We start from the raw sequence: 27,983 nt of genomic DNA, 5'->3' as shown, positions 1-27,983 counted from the left end.
CCCCCCCCCCCCCCCCTTCACAGTCCCCGACCCCAGCACCCCCTTTCCCCTTTTTCCTCCCGACCCCCACCCCCCCCCCCTCAACCCTTTCCCCTTTTTTCCCTCGATCTCACCCAAACCGTGCTGCCCCCCCCCCCCCCCCCTCACCACCACCACCACCACCACCACCACCCCCCCCCCCCCCCCAGGGCTATGGCCCCCCGGGGGCGGCAGGGCCGGGAGCGCTGAGCCCGGCTCGGCCCGGCTCGGCCCGGCTCGGCATGGCTTCCCGGGAGCGGCTCTACGAGCTCTGGATGCTTTACTTCGCCAAGGTGAGCCCGGACCCCCCCCCCCCCCCCCCAAAAAAAAAAAAAAAATAGGGCCCCCCCCCCCCCCCATCCCCATCCCTCCCCCATCCCCCTTCCTCCCTGCTTTGCGACCCCCCGTGCCCACGCCCTCCCCCCCCCCCAAAAAAAAAAAAAAAGATTGGGGGTTTCCCTGACCCCCCCCCCTCCCCTATTTTCCCCCCTCAAAATTTGGGGGTTTCCTGACACCCCCCCCCTTCCCCCCCCCCTATTTTGAGGGCTCCGAGCCCCCCCCCCCCCCGCCCCTCAAATTTAGGGCTTCAGTGCACCCTCCCCCCCCCCCCCGCCCTCCTTTCCCCCAAATTCGGGGGCTCTGCGACCCTCCCCTACCTACCCGAGGAGGGGGGGGGACTCCCCATAGTGCCCCCCCCCGGACACCAGCCCCCCGTTATCCCCAGCTGTGCCCCCCCCCCTGCTTGCTTGTCCCCCCCCCCCCAGCAGCAGGTGCGGCCGCGGTGACATTGGAGCCACCTCCTGGGCTCCTCGCTCTGCGCCGGGGGGGGGGGGGCGGAATTTGGGGGGGGGTCCCACACGTTGAGGGGGGTCCCATACCTTGAGGGGGGGGGTCCCACACCTTGAGGGGGGAGTCCCATACCTTAGCGGGGGGGTCCTGCACCTCGGGGTGGGGTCCCACACCTTGGGGGGGGGTCGCGCACCTTGGGGGGGGGTCCCATATCTTGGGGGGGGGGGTCCCGCACCTTGGGGGGGGGGGGGTCCCATATCTTGGGGGGGGCCCCGCACCTTGGGAGGGGTCCTGCACCTTGGGGGGGGGGGGTCCCATACTTTGGGGGGGGGTCCTGCACAAAGGGGGGGAGGGGGTCCCACTGCAGTGCCCCCCTTCCCTCCCCCCGTTTCACCCTGCTCCAGCAGCCCCCCCGCCCCAAAGCTTTGTCCGGCCCCACGGGGGGGTCCCCGCAGTGCTGGGGACATGGGGACCCCCCCCCCCCCCCCGCCCCGGCCACCACCGCCGGGGAGCACCGCGCGCTCCGGCTGTCGTCGTGTGTGTCCCCCCCCCCCCCCCCCATCCATTTTTGGGTCCAAACGGGGCGTTTTGGGCAGCGGGGCTCTTGGGGACGAGCGGTGACGCCTTTTGGGATCGCGCCGGCGTAATTAGGATCGCGGCCGGCAGCTCGTTAGGTGCCGGGGAGCCAGGTCCTCGTTAGGGCCACGGGGCCGGGGGGGGTCCCGTCTGCTCCGGAGCCCCCCCCGTGGCTTTGGGTCTTCCCCATATTTTGGGGAAAAAAAAAGGGGATCTGGAGCCGGGGAGGCGGCGGTGCCGGTACCACCGGTCACTGGGGTGCTCCCAGTTTGGGGACTGGGATGCGCTGGGGGGGGTCAGGCAGGGGGAGGCGTGCGGGGCCGCGGGGTGGGCGCTCGCATGGGGACACCCGCGGTGCCACCGGGGTGTGCGGGCTTATAGGGACGGGGGCTTATAGGGACGGGGGCCGTGCCACCGGGGTGTGCACCCATAGGGACGGGGGCTTATAGGGACGGGGGCTTATAGGGACGGGGGCTTATAGGGAAGGGGGCTTATAGGGATGGGGGCTTATAGGGATGGGGGCCGTGCCACCGGGGTGTGCACACATAGGGACGGGGGCTTATAGGGACAGGGGCCGTGCCACCGGGGTGTGCACCCATAGGGACGGGGGCTTATAGGGATGGGGGCTTATAGGGACAGGGGCCGTGCCACCAGGGTGTGCACCCATAGGGACGGGGGCTTATAGGGACGGGGGCTTATAGGGACGGGGGCTTATAGGGACGGGGGCTTATAGGGACGGGTGCCATGCCACCGGAGTGTGCACCCATAGGGACGGGGGCTTATAGGGACAGGGGCCATGCCACCGGGGTGTGCACGCCACTGTGGGGACGTGTCATGTCGTGCGTGTGGGCGCTTGTGCGGGGACGTCGGTCACACCATTGGGGTGTGCACACTCATATAGGGCCACGTGCCATGCCAGCGGGGTGTGCACACTTGCACGGGGACAGTGGTCGCAGCGTTGGGGTGTGCGCGCTCTTACGGGGCCACGTGCCACCCCATCAGGTGCGCGCGCTCGCACGGGGACGTGTGTGACACCAGCGGGGACACGCGCGTGCCCCAAGCGCCCTCGGCCACCCCTCCTGCAGGGACAGGGACGTCCCGCGGTGACACGGGACACGGACGGTGCCACCGCGACGTCCGACGCCCCCCACGGGATGGATCGAGGCCGGCGGGGGACCCCGAGCGAGCCCGGGGGGGTGGCTTTTGGGGACAGGGGCGCAGACGAGAAGCCGAGGGGCCGGTGACGGGGGTGACGTTCCCAGGTGGCACCGTGCCACCGAGCCCCGAAGCCACCAACCCCACGGGGCGCACGGGGACACCGGCTCGGGGACCGGGGGCGCGCGGTGCGGCGGCGGCGGCGCGGGTGACAGCAGCGGGGCGCCACCGGGGCGGGGACACCGAGGCCGGCGCCGACGTCCCCACGGTGTTGGCGGCACGCGGCGGGGCACGGACGCCGCCGCGGCCCCCCGGTGCGCGCGGCGGTGACGGCGGTGACGGCGGTGACAGCGGCCCCCCGGGGGGTGGGGGGGGGGGGGAAGGAAATGTCGTTGGGGCCGCGAGTGACTTGGCATTTCCTGACTCCGTTTTACACAAGACCTCCACGAAAAAAAAAAAATAATAATAAAGGGGGGGGGGGGGGGGGGGGGGACAGGAAAAATTAAAAAAAAAAAAATAAAACAGAAAAAAAAAAAAAATAGGAGCGCGGAGGCGCGCGTCCCGTCCCCCCCCCCCCCCCCCCCCCCGTCACCGGTGTCCCCACGCGCGTTTCCGCTCCCCGGCCTCGCCACCGCCCCTTCCCGCGGCGGCACCGGGGGCCATGGAGGCGCGCGGGCGCCCCGCCGGGGCCCCCCCGGAGGTATCGGGGTGCTGGGGGAGGGGGGGGGGGTCCCAAGGGTGCCGGAGGCGGCGGGTGGTGTCCCGCGGGTGTCACCCGGGGGTCCCCTGGGAGCAAAAAGGGGTGTCGGGGGGGGAGTGGGGCGAGGGGGGGGTCGGGGGCTGTGGGGGTGGAGGGGAGGTGGCTGCGCTGGGTGCTGCGCGGGGGGCACGGGCACCCAAGGGTGCTGCATGGGGTGATAGGGATGGGGTGGCCTCGGGGCAGGGGGGGCACGGGCACCCAAGGGTGCTCGGTGGTGGACACCTCGAGGTGGTGCACGGAAAATGGGGCACCCTGGGGTGCTCCGTGGGGGTCGTAGGCACCCCAGGGTGCTGCGCGGGGTGCTCGGGGGCATGGACACCTAAGGGTGCTCCATGGGGTCCACCAACACCCCGGGGTGCTCCATGGGGTGCACAGGGACATGGGGCACCTTGGGGTGCTGCACCCTGGGGTGCCCCTATGTCCCTAGTGCAGCACCCCAGGGTGCTCCATGGGGTCCACAGGGACACGGACACCCCAGGGTGCTCCATGTGGTGAGCAGGGGCGTGGGTCACCCAAGGGTGCTGCACGGGGTCGTGGGTCACCCCAGGGTGCTGCGTGGGGTGCACGGGGTCATGGAGACCCCAGGGTGCTCTATGGGGTGCTCCATGGGGTGCACAGCACCCAAGGGTCCTCCATGGGGTGCAGGGGGACGTGGGCACCCTGGGGTGTCCCATGGGGTGCCCAGACATCCAAGGGTGCTCCGTGGGGTGCAGGGGGACATGGGCACCCCGGGGTGCCCCATAGAGTCCCCAGGCACCCAAGGGTGCTCCATAGGGTACCCAGGCACCCAAGGGTGCTCCATGGGGTGCACAGGGGCATGGGGCACCCAGGGGTGCTCCATGGGGTGCAGGGGGCCGGGGGCACCCCAGGGTGCCCCATAGGGTGCCCAGGCACCCAAGGGTGCTCCATAGGGTGGGGGCTGGGTGACTCACCCCTTGCACAACCCCGCGGGGGCGGGGTCCGCGCTCCGCCTGCTGATTGGCTGGCGCCCGCCTGGAGGACCAGGTGCTCTGCGTGCTGATTGGCTGGCAGGTGGCGGGGTTGGGTCATTCTGAGCGGTGATTGGGCAGGTGTTGTCTTAGAGGGGCTGCTCCTGGTGCTGATTGGCTGGTAGGTGCCTGTGGGGACAGGTGCTCTGCGTGGTGATTGGTCGGTACCTCTGCAGGTTGTGCTGCTCTGAGTGCTGATTGGTCAGTTCCTCTACAGGTTGTGCTGTTCCTTGTGCTGATTGGCCAGTGCCTCTACAGGTTGTTCTGCTCTGTGTGCTGATTGGTCAGTTCTTCTACAGGTTGTTCTGCTCTGAGTGCTGATTGGTCAGCACCTCCACAGGTTGTGCTGTTCTTTGTGCTGATTGGTCAGCACCTCTACAGGTTGTTCTGCTCTGAGTGCTGATTGGTCAGCAGTTCTACAGGTTGTGCTGTTCTTCGTGCTGATTGGCTGGCACCTCTACAGGTTGTGCAGCTCTGGTTGCTCATTGGCCGGTGGCTCCCAGGGGTGTTTGGCTACCTGCTGTGCTGATTGGCCAGCCGTTCCTGGGGGGCATCACTGCTCTGCGTGCTGATTGGCCAGTCCGCAAGGCACTGGATCCCCACTGGGCCAACAGCTCCCGGGGGACCGCTCTGATTGGCCGGTGGCTCTGACCGGGGGGGCGGATCTCCGCGGGAGCTGATTGGCCAGCACCCAGCCTGGGACTTCAGGGGTCCCCCCTGCAAAAAATAATGACATAAAATTAAGAAAAAACAAACCCATGACTTGACGGCCGCCCCCGCCCTTGCAGAAGGACCTGGCGTACCTGCAGCAGTGGCTGGAGGCCTTCGTCATGAACTTCGAGAAGGTCATCGCCGTGCCCTCGCTGGAGCCCCGCAGGTGAGGGCGTCGCCGCCTCACCCCCCCCCTCAAAAAAAAAAAAAAATAACCCACTCCAAAAAAAAAAAAAAAAACACTCGAAAACAAAATAACCTCCCCCCCCCAAAAAAATACACCACCACAAAAAAAATACCCCCCTCAAAAAAATACACCCGCCCCCCCCCAAAAGAATACCCCCTTCCCAAAAAAATAACCACCCCCACAAAAAAATAACCCGTCCCCCAAAAAAATAACCCACCTCCTAAAAAAAGTAGCCCACCCCCCCAAAAGTAACCCCCCGCAAAAAAAAATAACCCAACCCCAAGAAAGTAAGCCACCCCCCCTGCAAAGTAACCGCCCCAAAAAATACACCCCCACAAAAAAATACACCCCCGCAAAAAAATAACCCCTCCCCCAAAAAATAACCCACCCTAAAAAAATAACCCACCCCCCAAAAAAATAACCCACGCCCCCAAAAATACCCCCCCCCAAATACCCCCTCGCTCCCCCCCCCCCAAAAAAAAAAACAAAAACAAGAAAGAATAACCCTCCTCCCCCAAAAAATACAACCCACCCCCCCAAAAAAAAATAATTCCCCCCCCCCCCCCCCAGCCCCGGGTTCGCAGCCGGGTCTCGGTTTTGGGGTTTTCGCTGCAGCGCCGGAGGCGGCTCATCCGCTGCCTCGCTCGGCGGTTTGCAGCCATCCGGCCCCGCGGGAGGCTCTTGGCGGGGGGGGGGGGGGTGCTGGGGGGGGGTGTTTTTTTGGGGGTGAGGTCCCATCCTGGCCCCCCCCCCCCCCCCCCAGGCCGGAGGATTCGGCGTCGGAGATCCCGGTGCTGCCGCGGGAGGTGCTGCAGGTGCTGAGCCAGCGGCTGGCGCAGTGCGAGGGACAGGGCCCCCGCCTCGGGCAGGCCCTGCTGCTGCTCAAGTTCTTCATCATCATCTGCAGGTGGGTGGCGGGGTGGCCCCCCCCGGATGGACAGAGCCCCCCCCCAAATGTACAGACCCCCCCCCCCACCCCCAGCCCAGACGGAGACCCCCGGGGTTGGGGCAGGAGGGGGAGAGGAGGGGTCCCAAACCTCCGTGGTGGCTCACTGGGTGCACGTTCCTCCCCCAGACACATATTTGTGTGTGTCCCCCCCCCCAAAAAAAAAAATGTTTATTCTGCCCCCCCCGGGGCATTTCTCCCGCCTCCCAAAGTGTGTATTGCGCCCCAAAAGTGCATCCCCTCTGCCGCCCTCAAGTGTGTCCTGTCCCCACCCAAGTGCATCGCGTTGCCCCCCCCCCGAAAAAGTGCATTGTGCATTGTGCCCCCCCCCCGAAGAATTCAATTGTGCCCCCCCCAAAAGAATTTCATTGTCCCCCCCCAAAGCGCATCACGCCATCTCCCCCCCCAAAACCTCATCCCGCACCCCAAAAATCTCATCACCCCCCCCAGGTGCGTCGTGCCCCCCCCCAAATGCATCATGTACCCCCCCCAAAAAGTTTATGGTGGCCCCCCAGGTGCACGGTGCCCCCACCCCGCATGCTCCAGCCCTGTTCCTCCTGTGGGCCCCCCCCCCCCCCCCAGCCGCCTGGCCCCTTCCTGCCCCTTCCCCTCGTGCTGATAGCGGCCTCTGCTCGCCCCCACCCAACCCCTGGGGGGCCACCCGGCCAGGGGACCTGTCCCCCCCCCCCACCTTCTCCCCCCCCCCCCCTCGCCATGGGTATATTTAGGGCTGGAGGGGGGCCAGGTCCCGAACAATGGGGCTGGGTGGTGCGGGAGGACACGGGGTCAGCCGAGGACGCGGCGCCTTATCCCACCCCCCCCCCCCCCAGCCCATTATATCCCCCCCCTGGGTGTGTTATATCCCCCCCCCCGGGTGTGTTGTCCCCCCCCCCACGGCGTTTCACACCTCGCAGGAATCTGGAGAACGTCCAAGCGGACAAAACGCCCGGCTTCATCCCCGAGGTGCTGGCGCTGCTGCGGGGCTGCGCGAGCAAGGTGGGCGCTGCGGGGAGAACCCGACGGCACCGCGGTCCTGAACCAACCCCCCCCCCCCCCACTCCCGGGGGTTTTAGGGTCTGGGGGGGTGGGGGGGGGGGCGCTGAGCACCTACGGGACCCCAGATTTTAGCGGGGGGGGGGGGGTGGAAGGAAGGAGAGGGATGGGGGCAAGCGCTCGGGTACCGCTTTGCGCCTTCGTGGCGCGCGGATGATGGCTCCCGGTGGGATGGAGGAGGGAGAAGGCAAAGTGGGGGGGGGGGTGGGGGGCATTATTTGGGATTAACCATGCTCTGCACCCCCACCCCCCCCCAGCTGAGAAGCGGCCAGGAGGAGGGGGCGCAGCTGGAGAGCGTGATGCTCTACGCCCTGCACCTCTGCGAGTGCCTCTTCGACCCCTACCAGACCTGGCGGCGGCAGCTGAGCGGGTGAGCCCCGGGGGGGCACGGCCACCCGGCCCCCGCCGCCCCCCAAAAAAAAATTCCTCGCACCCCTCTCGCCGCCCCCACCTCACTCCTCTCCTTCCAGGGAAGTCGTCAGCTCGCAGGAGAAGAGCAAATACAAGTTCGCCCCCGCCGCTTTGCCCCCCGAGTTCGACGCCTTCTTCCAAGGTAAATCTGCGCCCCCACCCCGTGCTGGGGGGGGTCCTGGTTCGGGCAGCGATCCCTGCCCCCCCCCCCCGGGCCAATTCTTTTTATCCATGCTGCGGTCAGCACCAGCTGAAGCTGTTTTTTTGGGGGGCCCTTTATTTTTTTTGACACCCCCCCCCCCCCTCCCGGGAGTCCGCCGGCGTTAAAGGGACTTCACGGAGCAGGGATTAACTCAAGGTGGCTTTCCGGGGGGGGGGGGCGGTGGCGTCGCTTCTGGAGCCCCCCACAGACCCAAAACCTGAGCTTTCGATGCTAAAATTTAATTTATTGTTATTTAAATCACCTAAAACAGACTGGAAGGGGAAACCCTGCAAACACAGGTGTGCTCCACCAGTCCACCGCCGGCGTGAAGCAGCCAGGCTTCCTGGCAGTTCTCGCAGGATGCGCCCCCCTCCTTTTTGGGGGCAAAACCCTCCTTTTCCACGCTCAGCGTTCAGCGCTTTCACCTTATTTCGGAAGCAGCCTGTGCCACAGGAAACAAAGCAAATGGGATTTTTCAGGCGAGACTGATGACTTCAGGGCACCGAAGCCGGGCGATCGGCGTCCTTTTAACATGATTTTTGGCCGCTGTGGTGCATGGGGCTGACAAAAATACAGCCTGACCGGGAAGCCCTAAAAACCCCATAAATGAGCCGTGAACGGGGGTTGCCTCTGGGCAAAGGGGTTGCAGAAAGCACCTAAAACTCCCGGCAAGCTGTTACCAGTGCCGGCTGTGAATCCCCACCAGGCTTGATTTTAGCTCAAAACCCCGGGGTTTTAGAACAAAAAACTCCCCCCCTGCAGCCAAAGCTGCCGAAATCCGAGGTGTTTGTGCCCCTTTTCCCCCACCAGGGTCCAGTGCCACGGAGTCCGGGGTGGGTTTTGGGGTGGGATAGGTGGAAAAGGGAATTTTTGCCTTTTTTTTTGCCACCTGCCCCAAGCGCCTCCATCGCCCCTTGTCCTTGCAGAGAGCTTCCAGCCCGGCGGGCAGCTCCCCGACGAGCTCCAGCTCCGGCTCATCCACCTCTTCGGGGCCATCCTCTCCGGGTCCAAGGTACTGCTGGGGTGGGGACGGGGACAGCGGGGACATGGGGGGGTCCCCACGGCTCTACCAAACCTTCACTCCCCCCTGATGGGGCTGCGTGTGTCAGCATGGGCTGGCGAGAGGGAAGCCGTGCCGAGACCTAACCCCAAGCCTTGCTTGTTCCAAGCAAGATGCTTGGCTGGAATTAAACTGGAATTAAACAGCTTGACTTCCAAAAGCCTTTCCGGATCACATTTAGAAATTGCAGCAGCCTGGGGGACACCCTCAATTCACCTTAAAAAAAACAAAATGAGAGTGAAGTTAAAGAGCAGTCCTGGCCGGCAGCTTCCCTCCCGTTCAGCTCCGGGGCAGCCGAGAGCACCTTGGGTGGATAACTCAATGCCGAGCGCACACGGGCTGTAATAAACCCAGTGCTCAACAAAGCAGGACTTGATTAACAGCCCCAAAACGTGCTTTTTTCAATTAATTTGCATGCACCAAGAGCGGGGCGGCGGGCAGGAAAGCGTCGTGTAAGACCTGTAGCGCTGCAAACATCACCGGGGCTGGCTTAAACGTGGGGTTTTACATTGGTGGGTGAGGGGGGGGGGTGTGGAATAAATAAAATAAACATTTCCATTTGCTCCTGGCAGCCCAACGCGCTGCGAGCCATCACGCCGGCGGCGCTGGAGGTGCTGCTGGGGGTGCTGCGGCGGGCGGGCGCGGGGCCTGCGCCGTGCCCGGGGCTGCTGGGCCTGACGCTGCGCAGCGTGGTGGCGGCGGTGCACGCGCTGCACGCCAGCAGCCCCGGCCCCGTGCCCCTGCGCGCGCTGCTGGACGGCTACTTCAAGGTGCTCAACGCCAACCTGCCCGAGGCAGCGCCGGCGGCCAGCGGCCTCATCGCCCTGCGGGTGCAGATGCTGGGTAAAGGGGGTTGGGGTTCGGGTGCTGGCGGGGAGCGGGTTTGGGGTCGTGGAGGGCGCTGAGATGTTTTTCCCGCAAACCCGCCGCAGATGCCATCCCGGCCATGCTGAGCTGCGACGACCGGCCGGTCCTGCAAGCCGTCTTCCTCAGCAACAACTGCTTCGAGCACATCATCCGCCTCCTGCAGAACAGCAAGGTAGCTGCACTGCTTTGGGCTTTGTTTGAGCTTTGGGATGCAGCATCCTCACCTCCATCCTCATCCTCCCCGGCTCGAAACGCCCCAGGCGATGTCGGGATGGAGCGGCCGCGCTGCAGCAGCTGCCCCGGCACCATCCCCACCTCGCCCTCGCCCCAAGCTGGGGCAGCGATGGTGCATGACCCTATTTCCTCTCCCCCCACATCCCCGCCTGGCCTCTGCCTTCCTCGCCCCAGCTCTACCTCAACAGCACGCAGGAGGCGGGTGAAGCCCAGGACAAGCTCCCCGTGCAGCCGCCAACGGGCAGTGGGCTCCAGCAGGTATTCTGTCGGGCTGCCCCACAGCACAGCTGCCCAGCGGGGTCGGGGGCGATGCCCGCAGCCGACCCACCCCCTGTCCTGCAGGTCTTTGACGTCGGCTCCGATGCCATCGCGGTCCACGCTATCGGGGTGCTCACGGCCATCATGAGCAACTCGCCCTCGGCCAAGGTGGGCACAACCCCAGTGCAGCTGGGGTTGGGGTTTTTCACGCTGCGAGGTGCTCTGGGACAGAGCAGCTCGTCCTGGGGCCGCTGCAGAGCCCAACATGCCCGGGTGCTTGCAGGAGGTGTTTAAGGAACGCATCGGCTATGCCCACTTCTACGAGGTGCTGAGGAGCCAGGGCCAGCCCACCCAGCGCCTGCTCCAGGAGCTCCTCAACATGGTGAGTGCTCCCTCGGCTCATCCCATAGTCCTCCCAGCTCCCGTAAACCCTCTTCTCCTTCTTCGGTGCTGGCATCCCCCAGTGGAACAACCAGGTTGATCTCTGCCTGCTGCAGCCCCTTCTCTCACCCCCCATGGTCCCCATGGTCCCCATCCCGAGGTGGCCTCACTGCCTTGAGCTTTGAGTGGTGCTCAGCTTTGGGGAAATTTGAGCCATTTGGGAGGGGTCTTGGGAGGGTTCCCCAAAATGCTCGGTGCACGGGGGTCTCCCAAGGGTTTTGGTGCATGAGGGTCTCTCAGGTCTCCAAGAGTTTATGTGGGGGGAAGGACTCCCAAAACACTTGGTGCACGAGGGTCTCCCAAGGGGCTTGGATCACAAAGGTCCCCCAAGGCCCTTCATTCATGAGGGTCTCCCAAGGCTCTTAGTTCACAAGAGTCTCCCAAGGGTCTTGAATCATGAGGGTCTCCCAAGAACGTTCATTCACGAGGGTCTCCCAAGGGACTTGGTTCATGAGGGTCCCCCAAGGCCCTTCATTCACGAGAGTCTCCCAAGACCCTTCATTCACGAGGGTCTCTCAGGGCCCTTGGTTTACAAGGGTCTCCCAAGACCCTTCATTCACGAGGGTCTCCCAAGGCTCTTAGTTCACGAGGGTCCACCAAGGCTCTTGGTTTACAAGGGTCTCCCAAGACCCTTCATTCATAAGGGTCCACCAAGGCTCTTGGTTTACAAGGGTCTCCCAAGAGCCTTCATTCACAACAGTCTCCCGAGGCCCTTGGATCATGAGGGTCTCCCAATACCCTTTATTCATGAGGATCTCCCAGGGCCCTTGGCTCACTAGGGTCCCCCAAGACCCTTCATTCACGAGGGTCTCCCAAGGGGCTTGGTTCACAAGGGTCTCTCAAGGCCCTTGGTCCACGGGAGTCTCCAAGATGCTCAGTGCACAGGGGTCACCACTGCATGCCCGGGCTGGCCGGGGTGGGGATCCATCCCTCTCCCCATGCCCGGTGCCGCACCGACCATCTCCTGTATTTCGGCAGGCAGTGGAGGGCGACCACAGCTCCTTCCCAGCGCACCCCATCCGCAACGAGCAGCCTCTGCTCCTGCTGCTGGCCTGGCTGCCGGCGCTGGCCTGCCGCGAGCTGCAGCTCTTCCTGGCCGAGCGGCTGCGGCGCCTGTGCGAGGCCCCGCTGCCCAGCCGCCTCACCTGCGTCAAGGCGGGCATGGTGGGCAGGCTGCTGGCCGCCCTGGCCGCCGAGCCGGCGCTGCCGCCCGCCTGCTCCGAAAACCTGCTGGAGCTGCTGCAGGCGCTGGGCGGCCTCTCCATTCGGCCCGGCGAGCTGCGGCAGCTGCTGCGGCTGCTGCGGCGCGAGCGGGGCCGGGGGCCGCACCCCTACACGGCGCCCGTGCTGCGGGCGCTCTCGGGGATGGCGCGGGCCGAGGGCCCCCCGCGGGCCTTGCAGTACTTCGACCTGACCCCCGGTATGGCCGGGATCATGGTGCCCGCTGTCCAAAAGTGGCCCGGCGGCGCCTTCGCCTTCCACGCCTGGCTCTGCCTCAGCGAGGAGGAGCCCAGGCTGCCGGCGAGGCCAAAGAGGAGGCAGCTCTACAGGTGAGGCTGGTGGGGATGGGAGGAGGGTGAGGAGGGTGAGACGCAGCCGTCCCCACCGTGCTGTCCCCCCTCCGCAGCTTCTTCACGGCCAGCGGGACGGGCTTCGAGGCCTTCTTCACCACCGACGGCATGCTGGTGGTGGCCGTCTGCACCAAGAAGGACTACATGACGGTGGCGCTGCCGGAGGTGGCCTTCAACGACTCGGCCTGGGTGAGCGACGTCCCCATCCCCGTCCCCGTGGTGGGGACAGGGATGGCCTGACACCCCCTGCTCATCCCCGCAGCACTGCGTCGACATCGTCCACGTCGCCGGCCGCCGGCCCTTCGGCCAGAACGTGGTCAGCATCTACGCAGACGGGCACCTTCGGAAGACGGCGCAGCTCCGCTTCCCGTCCCTGCATGAGGTCAGGGACCCCTCCCCGGCACTGTGTTGCCCCTCTGGGTGGCAGCTTGGGGACCAAACGCCGCTCCCTCTCCCCTGCAGTCCTTCACCTCCTGCTGCATCGGCTCCGCGGGGCACCGCACCACCACCACGGCCATCGGCAGCAGCCACCCACCGCCGTCCCACGGGCCGGAGCTGGCCTTCCCCCCGCACCCCGCGCTCTGCCGCTCGCAGTCCTTCCCCGCTGCCCTGGGCCCCCACGCCTGGACCCCCCTGCAGCCCCCCACCGAGGGGGTGGTGGCCACCACAGCGGCCGGCAGCCAGGACACCGAGTGGGGCACCCCCACGTCCCTCGAGGGCCACCTGGGCTCAGTGGCCATCTTCTGCGAGGCGCTGCAGCAAACCCAGGTCAAGGCGCTCTTCTGCTCGGGTACGTCGGGACAGGGGGACATCCACGGGGGGGTGGGGGGCAGCCACATCTCCAACCCTTCGCGGCTCACCCCTCTTTCCTCCCCCAGGTCCAAACATAGCATCTCCGTTTACGCTGGAAGGCGACCTGGTGGAACTCAGCAGCAAGCTCCTGCTCTACTACACCCCGCAGGTGAGGGCAGCCCCGTGGAGTCGCTCCCATTGTGTTTGTCCTCACTGGGACCTTCCCCTCATGGTCCTTGAGGTTCAACCCACCTCGTCTTCCCCAAGTGACGTTTTTGGGGTGATGGTGGGAACATGTCCCTAAGTGTCCCTGAGTCCTCACGGGGTGCTGTGCTCTCTTCCAGGCCTGCAGGAACAACATCTGCCTGGACCTCTCTCCCAGTCACGGCCTGGACGGGAGACTGACGGGGCACAAGGTGGTCAACTGGGACGTCAAGGTACGCTGGGCACAGGGTGGCCCGGCCTGATCCATCCACCCCGTGGCTTGGAGGCTGCCAGGCCTCGCCATGGATGTAGGGCAGGACCCCCAGGGGGTGCTGGATGGCCGTGGTGGTTCCCCTGGACCCTACGGGGGAATCAGGGGAATATGTGGTATGGGGGTCCGTCAAGGACCTGCCTGACCTATGGGTCCACCAAGGCCTTGAGTGATGGCTCCTGGGCCACCAGGGTCAGCCCTGGAGGTCCTCAGTGTCCAGGCTGGGCACCATGGGTGGTCACTGCAGGGGAACAAGTGCTTTTGGGGCACCTTTTGGGGTGTGTGCTGTAGGATGGGTCAGGGCACACCTCAGCCTTTGCTAGCCACAGGATTTAGTGTTCTCCAGCTTGGGTGAGCTGGCAGAATGGGCCCCAGGGGTCCCTGGCCCTGGGTGGATGTGCAACCTCCTCCTCTACACCGCCGTCACTGTGCAGCCCCCAGGGGCACCCAGCAAAGCCTCTCGCCTCCCCCCGGCAGGACGTGGTCAACTGCGTGGGCGGGATGGGCGTCCTGCTGCCCCTGCTCGAGCAAGTGGTGACCAAGAAGGAGGAGGCCGAGGACGAGCAGGAGACCAACGACCTGGTGGGGCCAGAGCTGACGTCCTCCAGGAACGCCCAGGGCATGCTGATCCCGCTGGGCAGGTCCTCAGGTGAGGTCCCCAGGGGGTTGAAGCAGGAGCCGTCCCGTAGGTAACCCAGCTGCCACGTGGGCTGGTGTCTACCACGGGCAAAGCCTTGCCTGGGGCACCAAGATTTATGGGGCAATGGAAAAACCATCGCTGTTGTTGACGTCTTTTGAGGTTGTTATGACCTAATTAGTCATAAATGAGCGGTTCTGGGAAGATGAGGGTGGTTCAAGCCTGCCTAGCTCCAGTTTTGCTTTTGCATGTAGTACATGGTGTCCTGCAGTAGACTTAAGTTCATGCAGAAGCCTTAGTGACATGAAATTCCTCCTGATACCCAGCTGCTGATTTTCCAGGAGCTCAGAACAACTGAGGTTTCTGCTGGGTTAAGTTTGGGAGAAATAGGTGAACGGATTGGAGAACAGTTTGTGGTGGGGTCACCAGGGGGCCCATCGTGGCAGAAGTGGGAAGGACCCTGGTGGGAGCTGGCTGGTGGCTCCCAGCTCTACCCATGCCTTGCAGAGAGCAGGCTGGAGAGGAACAGCGTGGCCGCCTTCCTGCTGCTGGTGAAGAACTTCATCCAGCACCACCCGGTGAACCAGGAGAGCCTGGTGCAGTGCCACGGGCCGGCCATCATCGGGGCGCTTCTGCAGAAGGTAGGGGGCTGCCACAGCCACAGGGCTCCATCCCAAAATCGCTGCCCAAACCACAAACCCCCCACCTTGTCACCCCGTGCAGGTCTCCGGCCCGCTGCTGGACATGAGCACGCTGATGGCCTCGCAGATCCTGATGGAGCAGGTGGCCTCCGAGGGCAGCGGGCTCCTGCTGCACCTCCTCTACCAGCACCTGCTCTTCGATTTCCGCATCTGGAGCAACAGCGACTTCGCCGTCCGCCTAGGTGGGAGCAGGAGGGCACCCGCGGGGCTCCCCGGTGCCCGATGGTGGCCGCTCACGTCCTCTCCACGCAGGTCACATCCAGTACCTGGCCAACGTCGTCAAGGACCACAAGCAGCGCATCCGCAAGAAGTACGGGGTGCAGTACGTCCTCGACTCCATCCGGACCTACTACGGGTGAGCTGCTGCTTGTAGCTGGGATGCCCGGCTCCCAGACGCCGGTGTCGTGGTGGGCTTGAGCCCTGGAAGCTGCAGTTTGGGGTGGACACCCTTTATTTGGGGTAGTATCCCCCCCCTGCGAGCACGTCATGGGGAAATCTGATGGAGCATTATGGTGGGCACAGGACCTTCTGCTCCCCGTGCCCCATCCCCAAGCGTTGCATGGTCTTTAACATACCCAGATCTGCAACCAATTAGCCCCAAAATCCACCCCAGCAGTAACTGGGAGCATCGTGGTTCCTGCAACAAACTGATGCTCTCTTCTTGCCTGACCCCTTGCATTTCTGCAACGGGCTGCTCACACCCTGCAGAGACCCAAACCCATGGGGTGGGTGTTTCCTGGTGTGCCTGCAGGGATGTTCACACTGTCTTGGAGCTCCTCAGGCTCCATGGTGGGATTTGGGATTGTGCTGGCGATGGGTAGCTGGGGGCAAGAGGGCGGCTGTGCACATCCACGTGCATCTCTTCCCCAGTGCCTCCAAGGAGAAGTCCACGACGACGGACGACATCAAGACGGTGCAGACGTCCCTCTTCAGCCTGGTGAAGGACTTCTTCTGCAGGAGCTTCTCCGGGGAGGAGATGCAGAGCTTGCTGAACTACGTGGCCGCGGCGCAGGACGAGCAGCAGGTACGGCGCCTGGCCACCCGGGTCCCACCACGCCACCCCGAAAAGGGTCCCCAGACACGTGGGGCTGGCCCCGCTCTCGGCAGTGGGTCAGCAAGCAGGTGGGGAGAAGCTGCTGAGACCCCGGTGGGGTGTGTGGAGGACAGCGTGCACCCTTTGCCCACAGGTCTGCGGGGCGCTGGAGGTGATCCACAGCCTGCTGAAGGGCTCGCCCGCCCAGGAGCAGCTCTTCGCCTTCCTCTTCGAGCCGGGCCACGTGGAGGTCCTCTTCTCGCTGCTGGTGCAGAAGAAGTTCTCGGATGAAGTGCGGGAAAGGGTCTTCAAGGTGAGAAGGGGTCCCCGGTGTCGTCCCCTGAGGCTGGGGGCTTCTCCGCGGGGCCACCGCCACCCCTCTGTGCCTCGCCAGGTCCTCTACAAGATGCTGAAGTACGAGAAGGTCCCCGAGCGCAGCAAGAACCGCCTGAAGCTGAAGGACATCGGGTACCAGGGGCTCATCGCCTGCCTCAGCGACATCCCCGGCTCCATGCTGCTCTTCCGCTGCCTCTCGGAGCAGGTCCTCGGGGCAGGTACCGTGTCCCCTTCTGTCCCATCCTGGTGGCACACCACAGGGCCATCACGGTGGCTTCCCACCCAGCTCAGCTCAGTCGGGCTGGCTGGAGGTAGATCTGGGGACTTTTGGTGGCTTTGGGGGACCAAAACTATCCTTGCCTGCAGACCCTCCCAACTACAAGGACCTGGTGGCCGTGGTTTACCTGTCCCACCGGGCTGAGCTGACCATCCGGCTCGATATCTGCCGCAAGGTGAGCAGAGCAAGGTGCAGGGGGTGCCACCACACGATCACCCCGGGGCTGAGCTCCCCCATGGGAACACGGGGACATGGGGACAGCGATAACACCCCATGCACGGGGCTGCATGATGGGACCTGGGGTGCTCATGCCCTTTGCGGGGCCATGCCCGTCCTGCTCCTGCCCTTTGGGGGGGGGTCCAAGCCCCCCGAGTGGCTGCCTGAAGCTGAGGTGACCCCGCTGGGTGTCTCCACCTCTCATCCCGCAGCTCTTCCACTTGATCTACGCGCAGCAGGACATGGTGAAGCAGCTGGCGAGGCTGGCGGGCTGGCAGGACACACTCACCAAGCTCTACGTCAAGGAGTCCTACGAGTCTCGCCAGCACAGCCTGAGCCACTCGAGCAGCGGGGGCTGCCTGGAGCTCCTGCGCCTCTCGGAGCCCCCCGGCAGGGACGGCAGCAACGAGGTGGGGAAGGAGGCGGTGGGCAGCGCGAGCCCACCACCCACTGACCTGCAGGAGCTGGACGTCTTCCTGCCTCTGGGCTACGAGGCTTCGGACCAGGAGCTCTCCGAGGGCTTCTCCGACCACTCCATCTCGCCGAGCGGCCGCACCAAGTCCTTCCACTCCTACAACTTCAAGTCCTTCGACTCCTCCGACCGCGCCAGCCGCTCTTCCTCCAACCCCGGCGACGTCCCCTTTGATGGCGTCTACCACCCGCTCTCGCCCTTCTCCACCTCGCCCTTCGACCTGGGGCTCGACCTGGCCAGCACCAGCTCCATCGCCACGGCCGAGAGCGGCGCGCAGACGCCTGCCAGCGGCCCCGGCACCCCCTCGCCCCTGGAGAGCTTCAAACCCTTCCCGGGGATGCGCACCCGCAAGAGCTCCAGCCTCTCCAACGTCCTGGATGAGAGCAGCTACCAGGACGCCCTACCCAGCGACAACGTCTCCAACACCAGCAACCCCCAGGTGAGCCCCGAGCCGTGGCACCCACCTTCTTTTTAGGGTTACCGGCGGGGTCCCCTAATTCTTTTCTCCCCCCCCTCTGCTGGCAGCAAACGCCCGAGGAGGAGCTGTGCAACCTCCTGACCAACATCGTCTTCTCGGTGACGTGGCGCGGGGTGGAGGGCTGGGACGACGCGGCATGGAGGGAGCGCGGGCAGGTCTTCTCCGTTCTCACCAAGCTGGGCACGGCCTGCGAGCTGGTGCGGCCCCCCGACGAGATCAAGCGCAGGTTTGTGGGGGCGTACGGAGGGTCAACAGGGGCCACGGGGTGTCCCGGGGTGGTGGCGGCCCTACAGAGCTCCCCGCTGTCCCGCAGCCTGCTGGAGATGATGCTGGAGTCGGCGCTGACGGACCTGAAGGAGTCGGGGCCGGCCGCCCTGCCCGGCCTCACCCAAAATGCTCTCAAGCTGCTGCGGCTGCTCCAGGACTTCTTGTTCTCCGAGGGGCACAACAACCAGGCCCTGTGGAGCGAGAAGGTGAGCGGCCACAGGCAGGGTCCTGGCCCCACAGAGAACTCTAAACCCTTGTGCTGACCCCCAAACCTGGGGTTAGTCTTGCCCCTAAACCCTGCCCCTACACCCATAGCCCGTAAGCCTAACCCTAGAAACTAACCCAAGCCCAAATCCTAAAACCTAACCCATAACCTGTGAATTTAACCCTAACCTCTAAACCTAACCCTAAAACTTCGTTCCAGCCCTACACTCTTGCCATAAACCCCAACTCTAACCGTAAGCCTTAACCCCAACCCTAACAGTACACCCTTGCTGTAAACCTAACCCTAATCCTCAACCCTAATGCTAACACCTAACCTTGATGTTAGCCTTTAACCTGTAGCCCATAAACCTAACTCTAGGAACTAACCCAAACCCAAATCCTAAAACCTCACCCTGGCTCATAACCTATAAACCTAAACTGTAAACCTAACCCTAAACCTTAACTCTACACTCCTGCTGTGAGCCCCAATCCTATAGCCTATCCCTAATCCCTAACCCTTAACCCTACATCCTTATCATAAACCCAAACCCTATACACTAATCCTGTACATTAAGATCTTTATCCCTGAATTATATAAATCTAACCCTGAGCCTCAACCCTAACCCTACATCCTTGCTGTAAACCCTAGCCCTAACTCCTAATCCTGACCTTCAACCTTAACCCTATGCCCTTGCCATAAACCCAAGCCCTAAACCTAGCTCTATACCCTAAACCCTAACTTAAAACCTATAAACCTAACCAGACCTCCTAAATCCCAATCCTAAACCTTAACCCTACATCCTTGTTATGAGACTCAACCCTAACCCTAATCCTAACCATAACCCTAAGCCCCCACCCTAAGCCCCCACTCTGTACCCTAATTCCAAACCTTAACCCCAACCCTAAAACCTTTCCCCTGCCCTAACCCCAGCCCCTAATTCCTTCCCCTCCCCATAACCCAAACTGGTGTCGAGCGGTGGCTGGGAGATGGGGACCCGGCTCCGGCTCGGGGGCTGGAGCGGCGGGGGGCTCACTGTGCCCCCCCCCCAGATCTACGAGGGGGTGAGCGGCCTCCTGGACAAGCTGGGCGTCTGGTACCACCTGGCCAACGGCACCTCCGACCTCAAGGAGATGGCCCAGACGGGGCTGCGCGTCCTGGTGGGCTACATCATGCTGCAGGACCCCCAGGTGGGTCACCCCCTCCTGGGGCTCCGGGGGAAGACCCCAGCCTTTTGGGGCCGGGCAGGAGGCTTCATCTAATGCCCCGTGTGTCCCTCCCTCCCCAAGCTGCACTCGCTGGCCTACGTGAAGCTGCACAGCCTGCTGCAGACCGCCTCGGCCCCCAAAAAGGACGAGGCTTGCTACCTGCTGGGCAAGCTGGAGACCCCGCTGCGGCGCTCGCTGGACGCCAAATCGGAGACCTTCTCGTGGCTGGTGCCCATCGTGCGCACGCTCATGGACCAGTGCTACGAGACCCTGCAGCTGCAGCTCTTCCTGCCCTCGCTGCCCCCCACCAACGGCAGCCCCACCTTCTACGAGGACTTCCAGCTCTTCTGCACCACCCCCGAGTGGAGGAGCTTCATCGAGAAGCACGTGGGTGCCACGGGGCACCCTGTTTGGGACCCTTGGGGAGGCCCCTTCCCAGGCTTAGACGTTGCTCCAGTGTTGGAGTGCCACCAGGCTGGGACGTCCCGGTCCCGTGCCGGGATGACCTCCAGGGAAGGGGTGCTGGCAGCCTGGGTGAGTGTTAGAGGGTGCTGGTGCCCTGCTGAGCACCCTGCAGACGTCTCCTCTCTTCCCCCGCAGGTGCAGCCCACCATGGCGCAGTTCGAGATGGACACGTTCGCCAAGAGCCACGACCACATGTCCAACTTCTGGAACGCCTGCTACGACGCCATGATGAGCAGCTCCCTGCGGCGGGAGCGGGACAAGGCGGACAGCAGGAAGATGTTCCAGGTACTGCCTCCTCCTCGCCCTGGGGACATCTCCCTGGGGCCGTGCCACTTGTCCCAGGGCCGTGCCACTTGTCCCAGTGTCACCCCAGGGATGTGCTCCTCATCCCAGTGATGTTATCCTGGAGACATCCTCTTCACCCCAGAGACATCGTCCCAGCGATGTGTTCCTCACCTTGGGGATGTCATCCTAGGAACACACTCCTCACCCCAAGGATGTCATCCTAGGGACACGCTCCTCACCCAGGGAACATGCCCATCACCCTAGCGACATGATCCCCGGGATGTGCTCTTCACCCTGGGGTGATCCTAGGGACAGGCTTCTTGCGCCAGGGCATTGCTCCTCATCCCAGGGACATCACCCTGGGGATGTTCTCCTCGCGCTGCAGACGTCACCCCATGGGCGTGTTCCTCACCCCAGGAACGTCCCCAAGCCCCAACCCCACCATCACCTCCCCTTCCCGCTCCCTCGGCAGGATCTGGTGCTGGAGCCGGCAGCGAAACGCGCCAAGGCCGAAAACGCCCGGCACGCCAACGTGCTGAAGCAAGCCAACAACCACCAGAGCACCGTGCTGAAGCAGTGGCGCTCCCTGTGCCGCCTCCTCACCTCGCCCCGCTCCGCCTGGGCTGACCGGTGAGCACCCACACCCCCACCTCAGCTCCAGGGGGGGGTACGGGTGGAGGTCTGGCGTGCCTCACCCCCACCTGCCCCCCAGGAACCCGCCCGAGGTTCGCTGGAAGCTCTCAAGTGCCGAGACCTACTCGAGGATGCGTCTGAAGCTGGTGCCCAACCTGAATTTTGACCAGCACTTGGAGGCCAGCGCCCTGCGGGACAACCTGGGTGAGGCTGGTGGGCACCCAGGGGTCCCCCTATCCCCAGGGGGGCTTGGCAGGACTCGTCCCCCTTCCACGGGGGGTGCCCACTGACCTCCCCCCTTGTTCCAGGAGCCGACAACCTCCACAACCCCGCCGAGTCCCTCCCGCTCGCCATGGCCAAGGAGGCCAAGGTGAGCGAGCTGGAGGACGACCAGCTGGCCGAGGAGGACCTCCCCGTCCTGGACACCCAGTGAGTGTCCCCGTCCCCACCCGTCACCCCAGGTCCCTCACCCGGGGGGTATCCTCACCCTTCCCCTGTCCCCCAGGGCCGAGCCCAAGGAGCAGAACCAGCGGGAGAAGCTGGTGGTCTCGGAGGACTGCGAGCTCATCACGACGGTGGCGGTCGTCCCCGGCCGCCTGGAGGTGACGACCCAGCACGTCTACTTCTACGACGGCAGCAGCGAGAAGGAAGAGACGGAGGGAGGTAAGGGCACGTGCCTGGGAGAGCATGGGGCAGGGGGACAGGGTCACAATCTCTGCCCAACCGCTGGTCCCCCAGACAGGCTGGAGCTCCTTGGGGGGGTCCTTGCGGCACAGCAGGGTGAAGATGCCCCCATCCATCCCCTGCCCCCCCCCTCAAAGCCCAACCCCAGGGACGTCGACCTTTTGGGGTGCTCTCCCCGGTGCTGTCCCCAATCCCTGCCCCTCGTCCCCTGCCTCACCCCCCTGCTGGGTGCTCGCTGAAGCCCGCGGGGCTCTGTGCTCCCCCGGCAGGGATCGGCTACGACTTCAAGCGCCCCTTGTCCCACCTGCGCGAGGTCCACCTGCGCCGCTACAACCTGCGCCGCTCCGCGCTCGAGCTCTTCTTCATCGACCAGGCCAACTACTTCCTCAACTTCAAGAAGAAGGTGGCGGCACCCTTTTCTACCCCGAGACCCCCAGGCTCCAGCCGGGCCCCCCCTGGAGTCACAGGACTGTGTCAGGTCCACATGGGGACCTCGAGCATCAGCAGGGCTCTCGCCTCCATCCCCGCAGGTGAGGAACAAGGTCTACTCCTGCATCCTGGGCCTGCGGCCCCCCAGCCAGATCTACTTCGGCAGCCGCTCGCCCCAGGAGCTGCTGAAAGCCTCGGGGCTCACCCAGGTACCCGTGTTCCCCCTCCCCGTGCCCCCCCGAGGGCGTCTGTGCAAAGAAGGGTGTCCACGTGCCCCCTGCGGGGCCAGCTGTGGGGTTTGCTCCACCTTCTGCCCCCAAACCCATCTCAGCCGTCCCCTCTTTTTGCTCCAGAAATGGGTTCTGCGGGAGATCTCCAACTTCGAGTACCTCATGCAGCTGAACACGATCGCGGGGCGCACCTACAACGACCTCTCGCAGTACCCCGTGGTGAGCACCCTGTGTCCCCCCAACCCCGGGCTGCCCGGTGGCTCCAGGCCCTCCCCAGCCTCACCCAACCCCAACCCCACCCAGTTCCCCTGGATCCTGCGGGACTACGTCTCGGAGACCCTCGACCTCACCGACCCGGCCGTGTTTCGGGATCTCTCCAAGCCCATCGGGGTGGCCAACGAGAGGCACGCGCGGGACGTGAAGGAAAAGTGAGTGCCCCAAAAAAATGGGGGCCGGGGGTGGGGGGGGGACTGGGGCACCTGCTCTGACCCTGCTGTTTCTCCCCATGCCAGGTATGAGAGCTTCGAGGACCCCACGGGCACCGTGGACAAGTTTCACTACGGGACGCACTACTCCAACGCGGCGGGCGTCATGCACTACCTGATCCGCACCGAGCCCTTCACCACGCTGCACATCCAGCTGCAGAGCGGACGGTGAGCACCCGGGGGCGGGGGGGACACGGGGTAGGGGACAAAGCCACCACCGCCGGGGTCCCACGGTCACCCCGTGCCACCAGGTTCGACTGCTCGGACCGGCAGTTCCACTCGGTGCCGGCGGCGTGGCAGGCCCGCATGGAAAACCCCGTGGACGTCAAGGAGCTCATCCCCGAGTTCTTCTACTTCCCTGAGTTCCTGGAGAACCAGAACGGTAACGGGGGGACGGGGACGGGGATGGGGATGGGGACAGGATGGCCGGGTCCCTGACCCACCGTCTTCCCTGCTGCCCGCAGGCTTCGACCTGGGCTGCCTGCAGATGTCCAACGAGAAGGTGAGCGACGTGGTGCTGCCGCGGTGGGCGCGCTCCCGCGAGGACTTCATCTACCAGCACCGCAAAGCCCTGGTGAGATGGTGGAGCCCCCATCTCCTCTCCCACTGGGGCAGGGTCGTCCTGGGGGGGGCAGCGGGCGTCCCCGACCCCCCCTGATGCCCCGTGCCCCTGCAGGAGTCGGAGTACGTCTCAGCCCACCTCCACGAGTGGATCGACCTCATTTTCGGGTACAAGCAGCGAGGCCCGGCCGCCGTGGAGGCCCTCAACGTCTTCTACTACTGCACCTACGAGGGTGAGCCGCGGGGACACGGGGTGGGGGGCACCCACCGGGTGGCCTCACTGATGCCCCCCTGTCTCCATCCCCAGGCGCCGTGGACCTGGACGCCATCGCGGACGAGACGCAGAGGAAGGCTTTGGAGGGCATCATCAGCAACTTCGGGCAGACGCCCTGCCAGCTGCTCAAGGTGGCTCAGTCCCCCCAGAAATCCAAGCCCCCCCGCTTCGTTTCGGGGGGTGCTGCCCCCCTTCTCACGGGTCTCACCCCCCCGCTCTAGGAGCCCCATCCCGCCCGGCTGTCAGCTGAGAGCGCAGCCCGCAGACTGGCCCGCCTGGACACCCGCCCGCCCAACGTCTTCGAGAACCTGGACCAGCTCAAGTCCTTCTTCGTGGAGGTGGGGACAGGGACACGGGGTGCCGGGGGTGCCAGCGGCGAGCAGGGCACCCACCGGCTGCGCCTTCTCCGCAGGGCATCAGTGACGGCGTGGCCCTGGTGCAAGCCGTGGTCCCCAAGAACCAGGCGCACTCCTTCATCACTCAGGGATCCCCCGACGTCCTGGTGAGCGCGGGGAAACTGAGGCACGGGTGCTCCTCGCCGGGAGGGTGCCGGTGTCGGGGGTCCCCCGGGTGCGTCACCACCATCACCCCCCTCTCCCCAGGTCACCGTGAGTGCCAACGGCCTGCTGGGGACCCACAACTGGCTGCCCTACGACAAGAACATCTCCAACTACTTCAGCTTCACCAAAGACCCCACCGTCTCCAATGCGAAGTGAGTCCGCGTGTGTGTGCGGCGGGGACGGTCCCATCCCCGGGTCCCTTGGGGCCACACGAGCTCTCCGGTCCCTCCAGTGTCAGGATCGTGTCCCTGCCACCATCCCGTGTTGTGTCCCTCCCCGCCAGGACCCAGCGCTTCCTGCAGGGCCCCTTCGCCCCCGGCGCGGACCTGTGCTCCCGCACGCTGGCCGTGTCCCCCGACGGGAAGCTGCTCTTCAGCGGGGGACACTGGGACAACAGCCTGCGCGTCACCTCGCTGGGCAAAGGGAAGGTCGTTGGGCACATCACCCGGCACATAGGTACGGTGTCCCCCTCCACGGGGTGCCAAGGGGACCCGGGATGGCGCAGGGGACATCTCTGCAGCCCTCAGGGCTCATCCAGGCTCCACCAGGGCCAGGATGGGGCTAGCAGCAGCTCCGCGCCCCAAAGCGTCCCTCTTGGTGCCACCTGCTGGGGCCGGGCTGCCAAGACACATGGGGACGGGGCCAGCAGCTCACCGCGTCTCTCTGGGTGTCACAGATGTTGTTACCTGCCTGGCGCTCGACCTGTGCGGCATCTACCTCATTTCTGGCTCCCGGGACACCACCTGCATGGTGTGGCAGGTCCTGCAGCAGGTACGGGGCTGCGCCGTGTGCCAGCTCTCAGGGTGAAGGCGCTCACTGCCGGGGGGCCCCGTGGCAGCACGGTGAGGTCCCTGAGGTCCCTGTGTCCCCTCCACCAGGGTGGGTTTTCCAGCGGCTTGGCCCCCAAGCCCGTCCAGGTCCTGTACGGCCACGACGACGAGGTGACGTGCGTGGCCATCAGCACCGAGCTGGACATGGCTGTCTCGGGCTCCAAGGTGAGCAGTGGACGGGTGGCGAGGCTCATCCCAGGGCGGGTGGCACAGCCACCGAGCAGCGCCGGCCAGCACCACCCTCATCCTCTTCCTCCGCAGGACGGCACCATCATCATCCACACCATCCGCCGGGGCCTCTTCATGAAGTCCCTGCGGCCACCTGCGGAGAGCTCGCTGCCCGCTGCCGTCACCCACCTGGCCGTGGGGCCGGAGGGGCAGATCGTCACCCAGACGGCCGTGGGCGAGCGCGCCTCCCTCAAGGTGAGGTGGCACGGCCGGGCTGCGTCCCTCTGTCCCCAGGTCCCTCTGATCCGTCATCCCCCCCCCGCCTCTGCTCTCTCTCGCAGGACAAATTCGCGCTGCACCTCTACTCGGTGAACGGGAAGCACCTCGCCTCCGTCCCTCTGGACCAGGAGGTGACGGCCATGTGCATGACGGAGGAGTTCGTGGTGCTGGGGACCATGCAGTGCGGGCTGGAGATCCGTGACCTCCAGAGGTGAGGGCTGGCACCCCGCTGGTGCCACCGGCACCCCCTTGGGACGCCCGCGGGGTGCGATCCCCCCATCTTCTCCCCCTTGCAGCCTCCGGGCGGCGATGGCCCCCGTGCCCATGCGGGTGCCCGTGCACAGCGTGTCGGTGACCAAGGAGAAGAGCCACATCCTGGTGGGGCTGGAGGACGGCAAGCTGATCGTGGTGGGGGCCGGGCAGCCCGCCGAGGTGAGCGCGGCCTCGCCTGGCCATGGGGCTGGGGGGTGGCAGTGCAGGGGGGGGAGGTCACGTCGCTGTGTCCCTGTGTCTGGGATGGGATGGGATGGGATGGGAGGGTTGGGTTGAGTTGGGTTGGGTTGAGTTGGGATGGGATGGGATAATTGGGTTGGGTTGAGTTGGGATGGCTTGGATTGGGATGGGATGGGTGGGTTGAGTTGCGGTGGGATGGGATGGGATGGGAGGGTTGATTTGGGTTGGGTTGGGGTGGGTTGGATTGGGATGGCTTGGAGTGGGATGGGATGGGTGGGTTGAGTTGGGTTGGGCTGGATTGGGATGGGATTTGACAGAATAGGTGGGTTGAGTTGGATTGGGATGGTATAGGGTGGGACAGACAGGATGAATGGCATGGAGCAGGACAGGATGGGATGGGGATTCACCTAAGGAAGGGGACGGGGTTTGGATGGGAATGGGGATTCAGGTAGGGGTTGTGGGTAGGGATGAGGAAGGGATTGGAAACGGAGATGGGGTTGTGGATCTGGAAGAGGATGCAGATGGAGAAAGGATAAGGGGGATTTGGAACAGGATGGGGAAGGGACTGGGGATGGAGACTGAGAAAGGGTGTGAGCAGGCAGGTGTGCATGAGGATGGGGAAAGGGGATGGGGATGAGGATGGGGATAGGGATGGGGACATGGAAAAGGATGGAGAATGGGAATGGGGACATAGAAGGGGATGGCGATGGGGACTTGGAAGGGGATGGAGAATGGGGACGGGGACTTGTTAGGGGATGGAGAAGGGGATGGAGAATGGGGACGGGGACATGGAAGGGGATGGGGATGGGGACATGGAAGGGGATGGGGCGTGGGGCAGGCACTGACCCCCCTCTCCCCTAGGTGCGTCCGGGCCAGTTCCACCGCCGGCTGTGGCGCTCCACCCGCCGCATCTCGCAGGTCTCGGCCGGCGAGACGGAGTACAACCCCAACGAGGGCAGGTCCTAGGTTGCCGCCCCGCACCCGGCCCCGCCGGGCTTCCTGCAGCTCCCGGCCCCTTCTGGGGGGCACGGCGACAAGGGGGGGACCCCACTCCCCCCCACAGCAGCGCCCCGAGCCCCTCGCGAGCCGGGGGGCGAGGACAGGAGGGGCGAGCCCCGAGCTCCCCGCAGCCGGGGCTGCGTGCTCGGCCCCTTGCCGTGGCCTTATCCAGCCCCCCCGGGCTGGAGGACAGCAGTGGGATGAGGGGGGCGAGGAGACGCCTGGGGGGGACCCCTCGCTGGGAAGGGGGGTGCCGTGTCCCCCCTCCCGCACCCGCTGGCCGGGAGCCAGCTGCCCCCTTCCCCGACTGGTTTTTCTATTGATTTCTAGCTCTTTTACAGAAAAAAAAAGAAAAAAAAAAAAAAGAAAAGAAAGAAAGAATAATAATATATCTATCTATAAGAAATAAACGTGCACAAGGCCCTTGTCTGCCCCGAACTGTCTCTGCTGGGGACGTCCCCCCCCCTCAGCCCCCCCCCAGGCTGTGTTTTTGGGATGCGGCGAGCCACGGGGCCCATTCTTCCTGCCCTACATAGCGGGGCCAGCCTGGCACGGGCTGTGGTCCGGGCAGGGGACCAGCAGCCCCCGTGTCCCTGCGGGCTGCCCGGGTGTCCCCACGGGGCTGGGGCTGTCCCCAGCCTGCCTGGCACACGGGGACGCGCGGCAGCCACCTCCTGTCCCATGCCACTCAGACACGGGAGGCACACGTGTCACGAGCGTGGGGGGGTCTCAGCCGTGTTGTGACACACGGGGGGTCTCAGCCGTGTCCCCACGTGTCATGATCGGGGTGGGGGGCTCAGCAAACATGTCCCCATGTGTCATGGTGACAGGGTCTCAGCAGGCTGCCTCCGCATGTCACGAGTGTGGGGGGTCTCAGCCATGTCCCCCACGTGTCACCACGGTGGAGGGCGCAGCAGCCTGGTCCCCACATGTCCCGACCACAGGGTGCCCGCAGCCTGTCTCCCACGTGTCACGAGCGTGAGGGGCCCAGCAGCCATGTCCCCATGTGTCACAGTCATGGGGGGGCTCAGCAGCAGTGTCCCCATGTGTCAGGACCAGGGGGGGCTTGGCAGCCGTGTCCCCACGTGTCACAAGCATGGGGGTCCCTGCTGTGTCCCCACGTGTCACAAGCATGGGGGTCCCCGCTGTGTCCCATGTCCCCCCCGTGTGTCACGAGTGGCGGGGAGGGGGCCACACGTCCGCGTCCCCACATGTCACAAGCGTGCGGGGTCTCAGCTGGGTCCCCAGGCGCCACGAGCACCGAGGTCTGCACCGAGGTGTCACGAGCGTGGCGGTCCCACCCTTGTCTCCACTGTCACGGGGTCC

The 27,983-nt window shown here is 64.9% G+C and overlaps 1 protein-coding gene across 3 annotated transcripts; it reads left to right on the top strand.

Moving 5' to 3' along the window:
• Positions 1-157: 157 nt before the first annotated feature.
• On the top strand, positions 158-26,995 carry NBEAL2 (neurobeachin like 2). 3 transcript variants are annotated; one of them, XM_040548250.1, is made up of 55 exons: positions 158-311; positions 5,076-5,164; positions 5,949-6,092; positions 7,046-7,127; positions 7,442-7,554; positions 7,655-7,737; positions 8,724-8,809; positions 9,430-9,700; positions 9,790-9,896; positions 10,133-10,216; positions 10,301-10,384; positions 10,500-10,598; positions 11,636-12,207; positions 12,285-12,417; positions 12,491-12,610; positions 12,691-13,018; positions 13,107-13,189; positions 13,365-13,457; positions 13,973-14,144; positions 14,640-14,773; positions 14,856-15,015; positions 15,086-15,188; positions 15,704-15,857; positions 16,021-16,179; positions 16,261-16,420; positions 16,569-16,654; positions 16,908-17,606; positions 17,693-17,871; positions 17,959-18,118; positions 19,167-19,304; positions 19,404-19,709; positions 19,923-20,072; positions 20,545-20,702; positions 20,785-20,909; positions 21,014-21,134; positions 21,211-21,368; positions 21,659-21,792; positions 21,920-22,027; positions 22,172-22,267; positions 22,352-22,476; positions 22,561-22,701; positions 22,785-22,915; positions 22,998-23,107; positions 23,210-23,327; positions 23,402-23,499; positions 23,590-23,706; positions 23,781-23,870; positions 23,971-24,080; positions 24,212-24,384; positions 24,605-24,699; positions 24,807-24,923; positions 25,020-25,181; positions 25,268-25,416; positions 25,502-25,637; positions 26,520-26,995. In XM_040548250.1, exons 1-55 carry the CDS (start codon positions 261-263, stop codon positions 26,622-26,624), a joined length of 8,259 nt encoding a protein of 2,752 aa, XP_040404184.1. In that variant the 5' UTR covers positions 158-260; the 3' UTR covers positions 26,625-26,995. The 3 variants fall into 3 exon arrangements, with proteins under 3 accessions (XP_040404184.1, XP_040404182.1, XP_040404183.1); XM_040548248.1 differs by having other exon boundaries at positions 22,172-22,476; XM_040548249.1 differs by lacking the exon at positions 158-311 and adding an exon at positions 3,171-3,238 and having other exon boundaries at positions 22,172-22,476.
• The last annotated feature ends 988 nt before the right edge of the window (positions 26,996-27,983 follow it).

This window comes from Cygnus olor, chromosome 2 (genome assembly GCF_009769625.2).
Source record: "Cygnus olor isolate bCygOlo1 chromosome 2, bCygOlo1.pri.v2, whole genome shotgun sequence".
NCBI classification, from domain to species: Eukaryota; Metazoa; Chordata; class Aves; order Anseriformes; family Anatidae; genus Cygnus; species Cygnus olor.
Note: the sequence above shows the minus strand (reverse complement) of the source record. Positions and strands in the feature narration are given on the sequence as shown.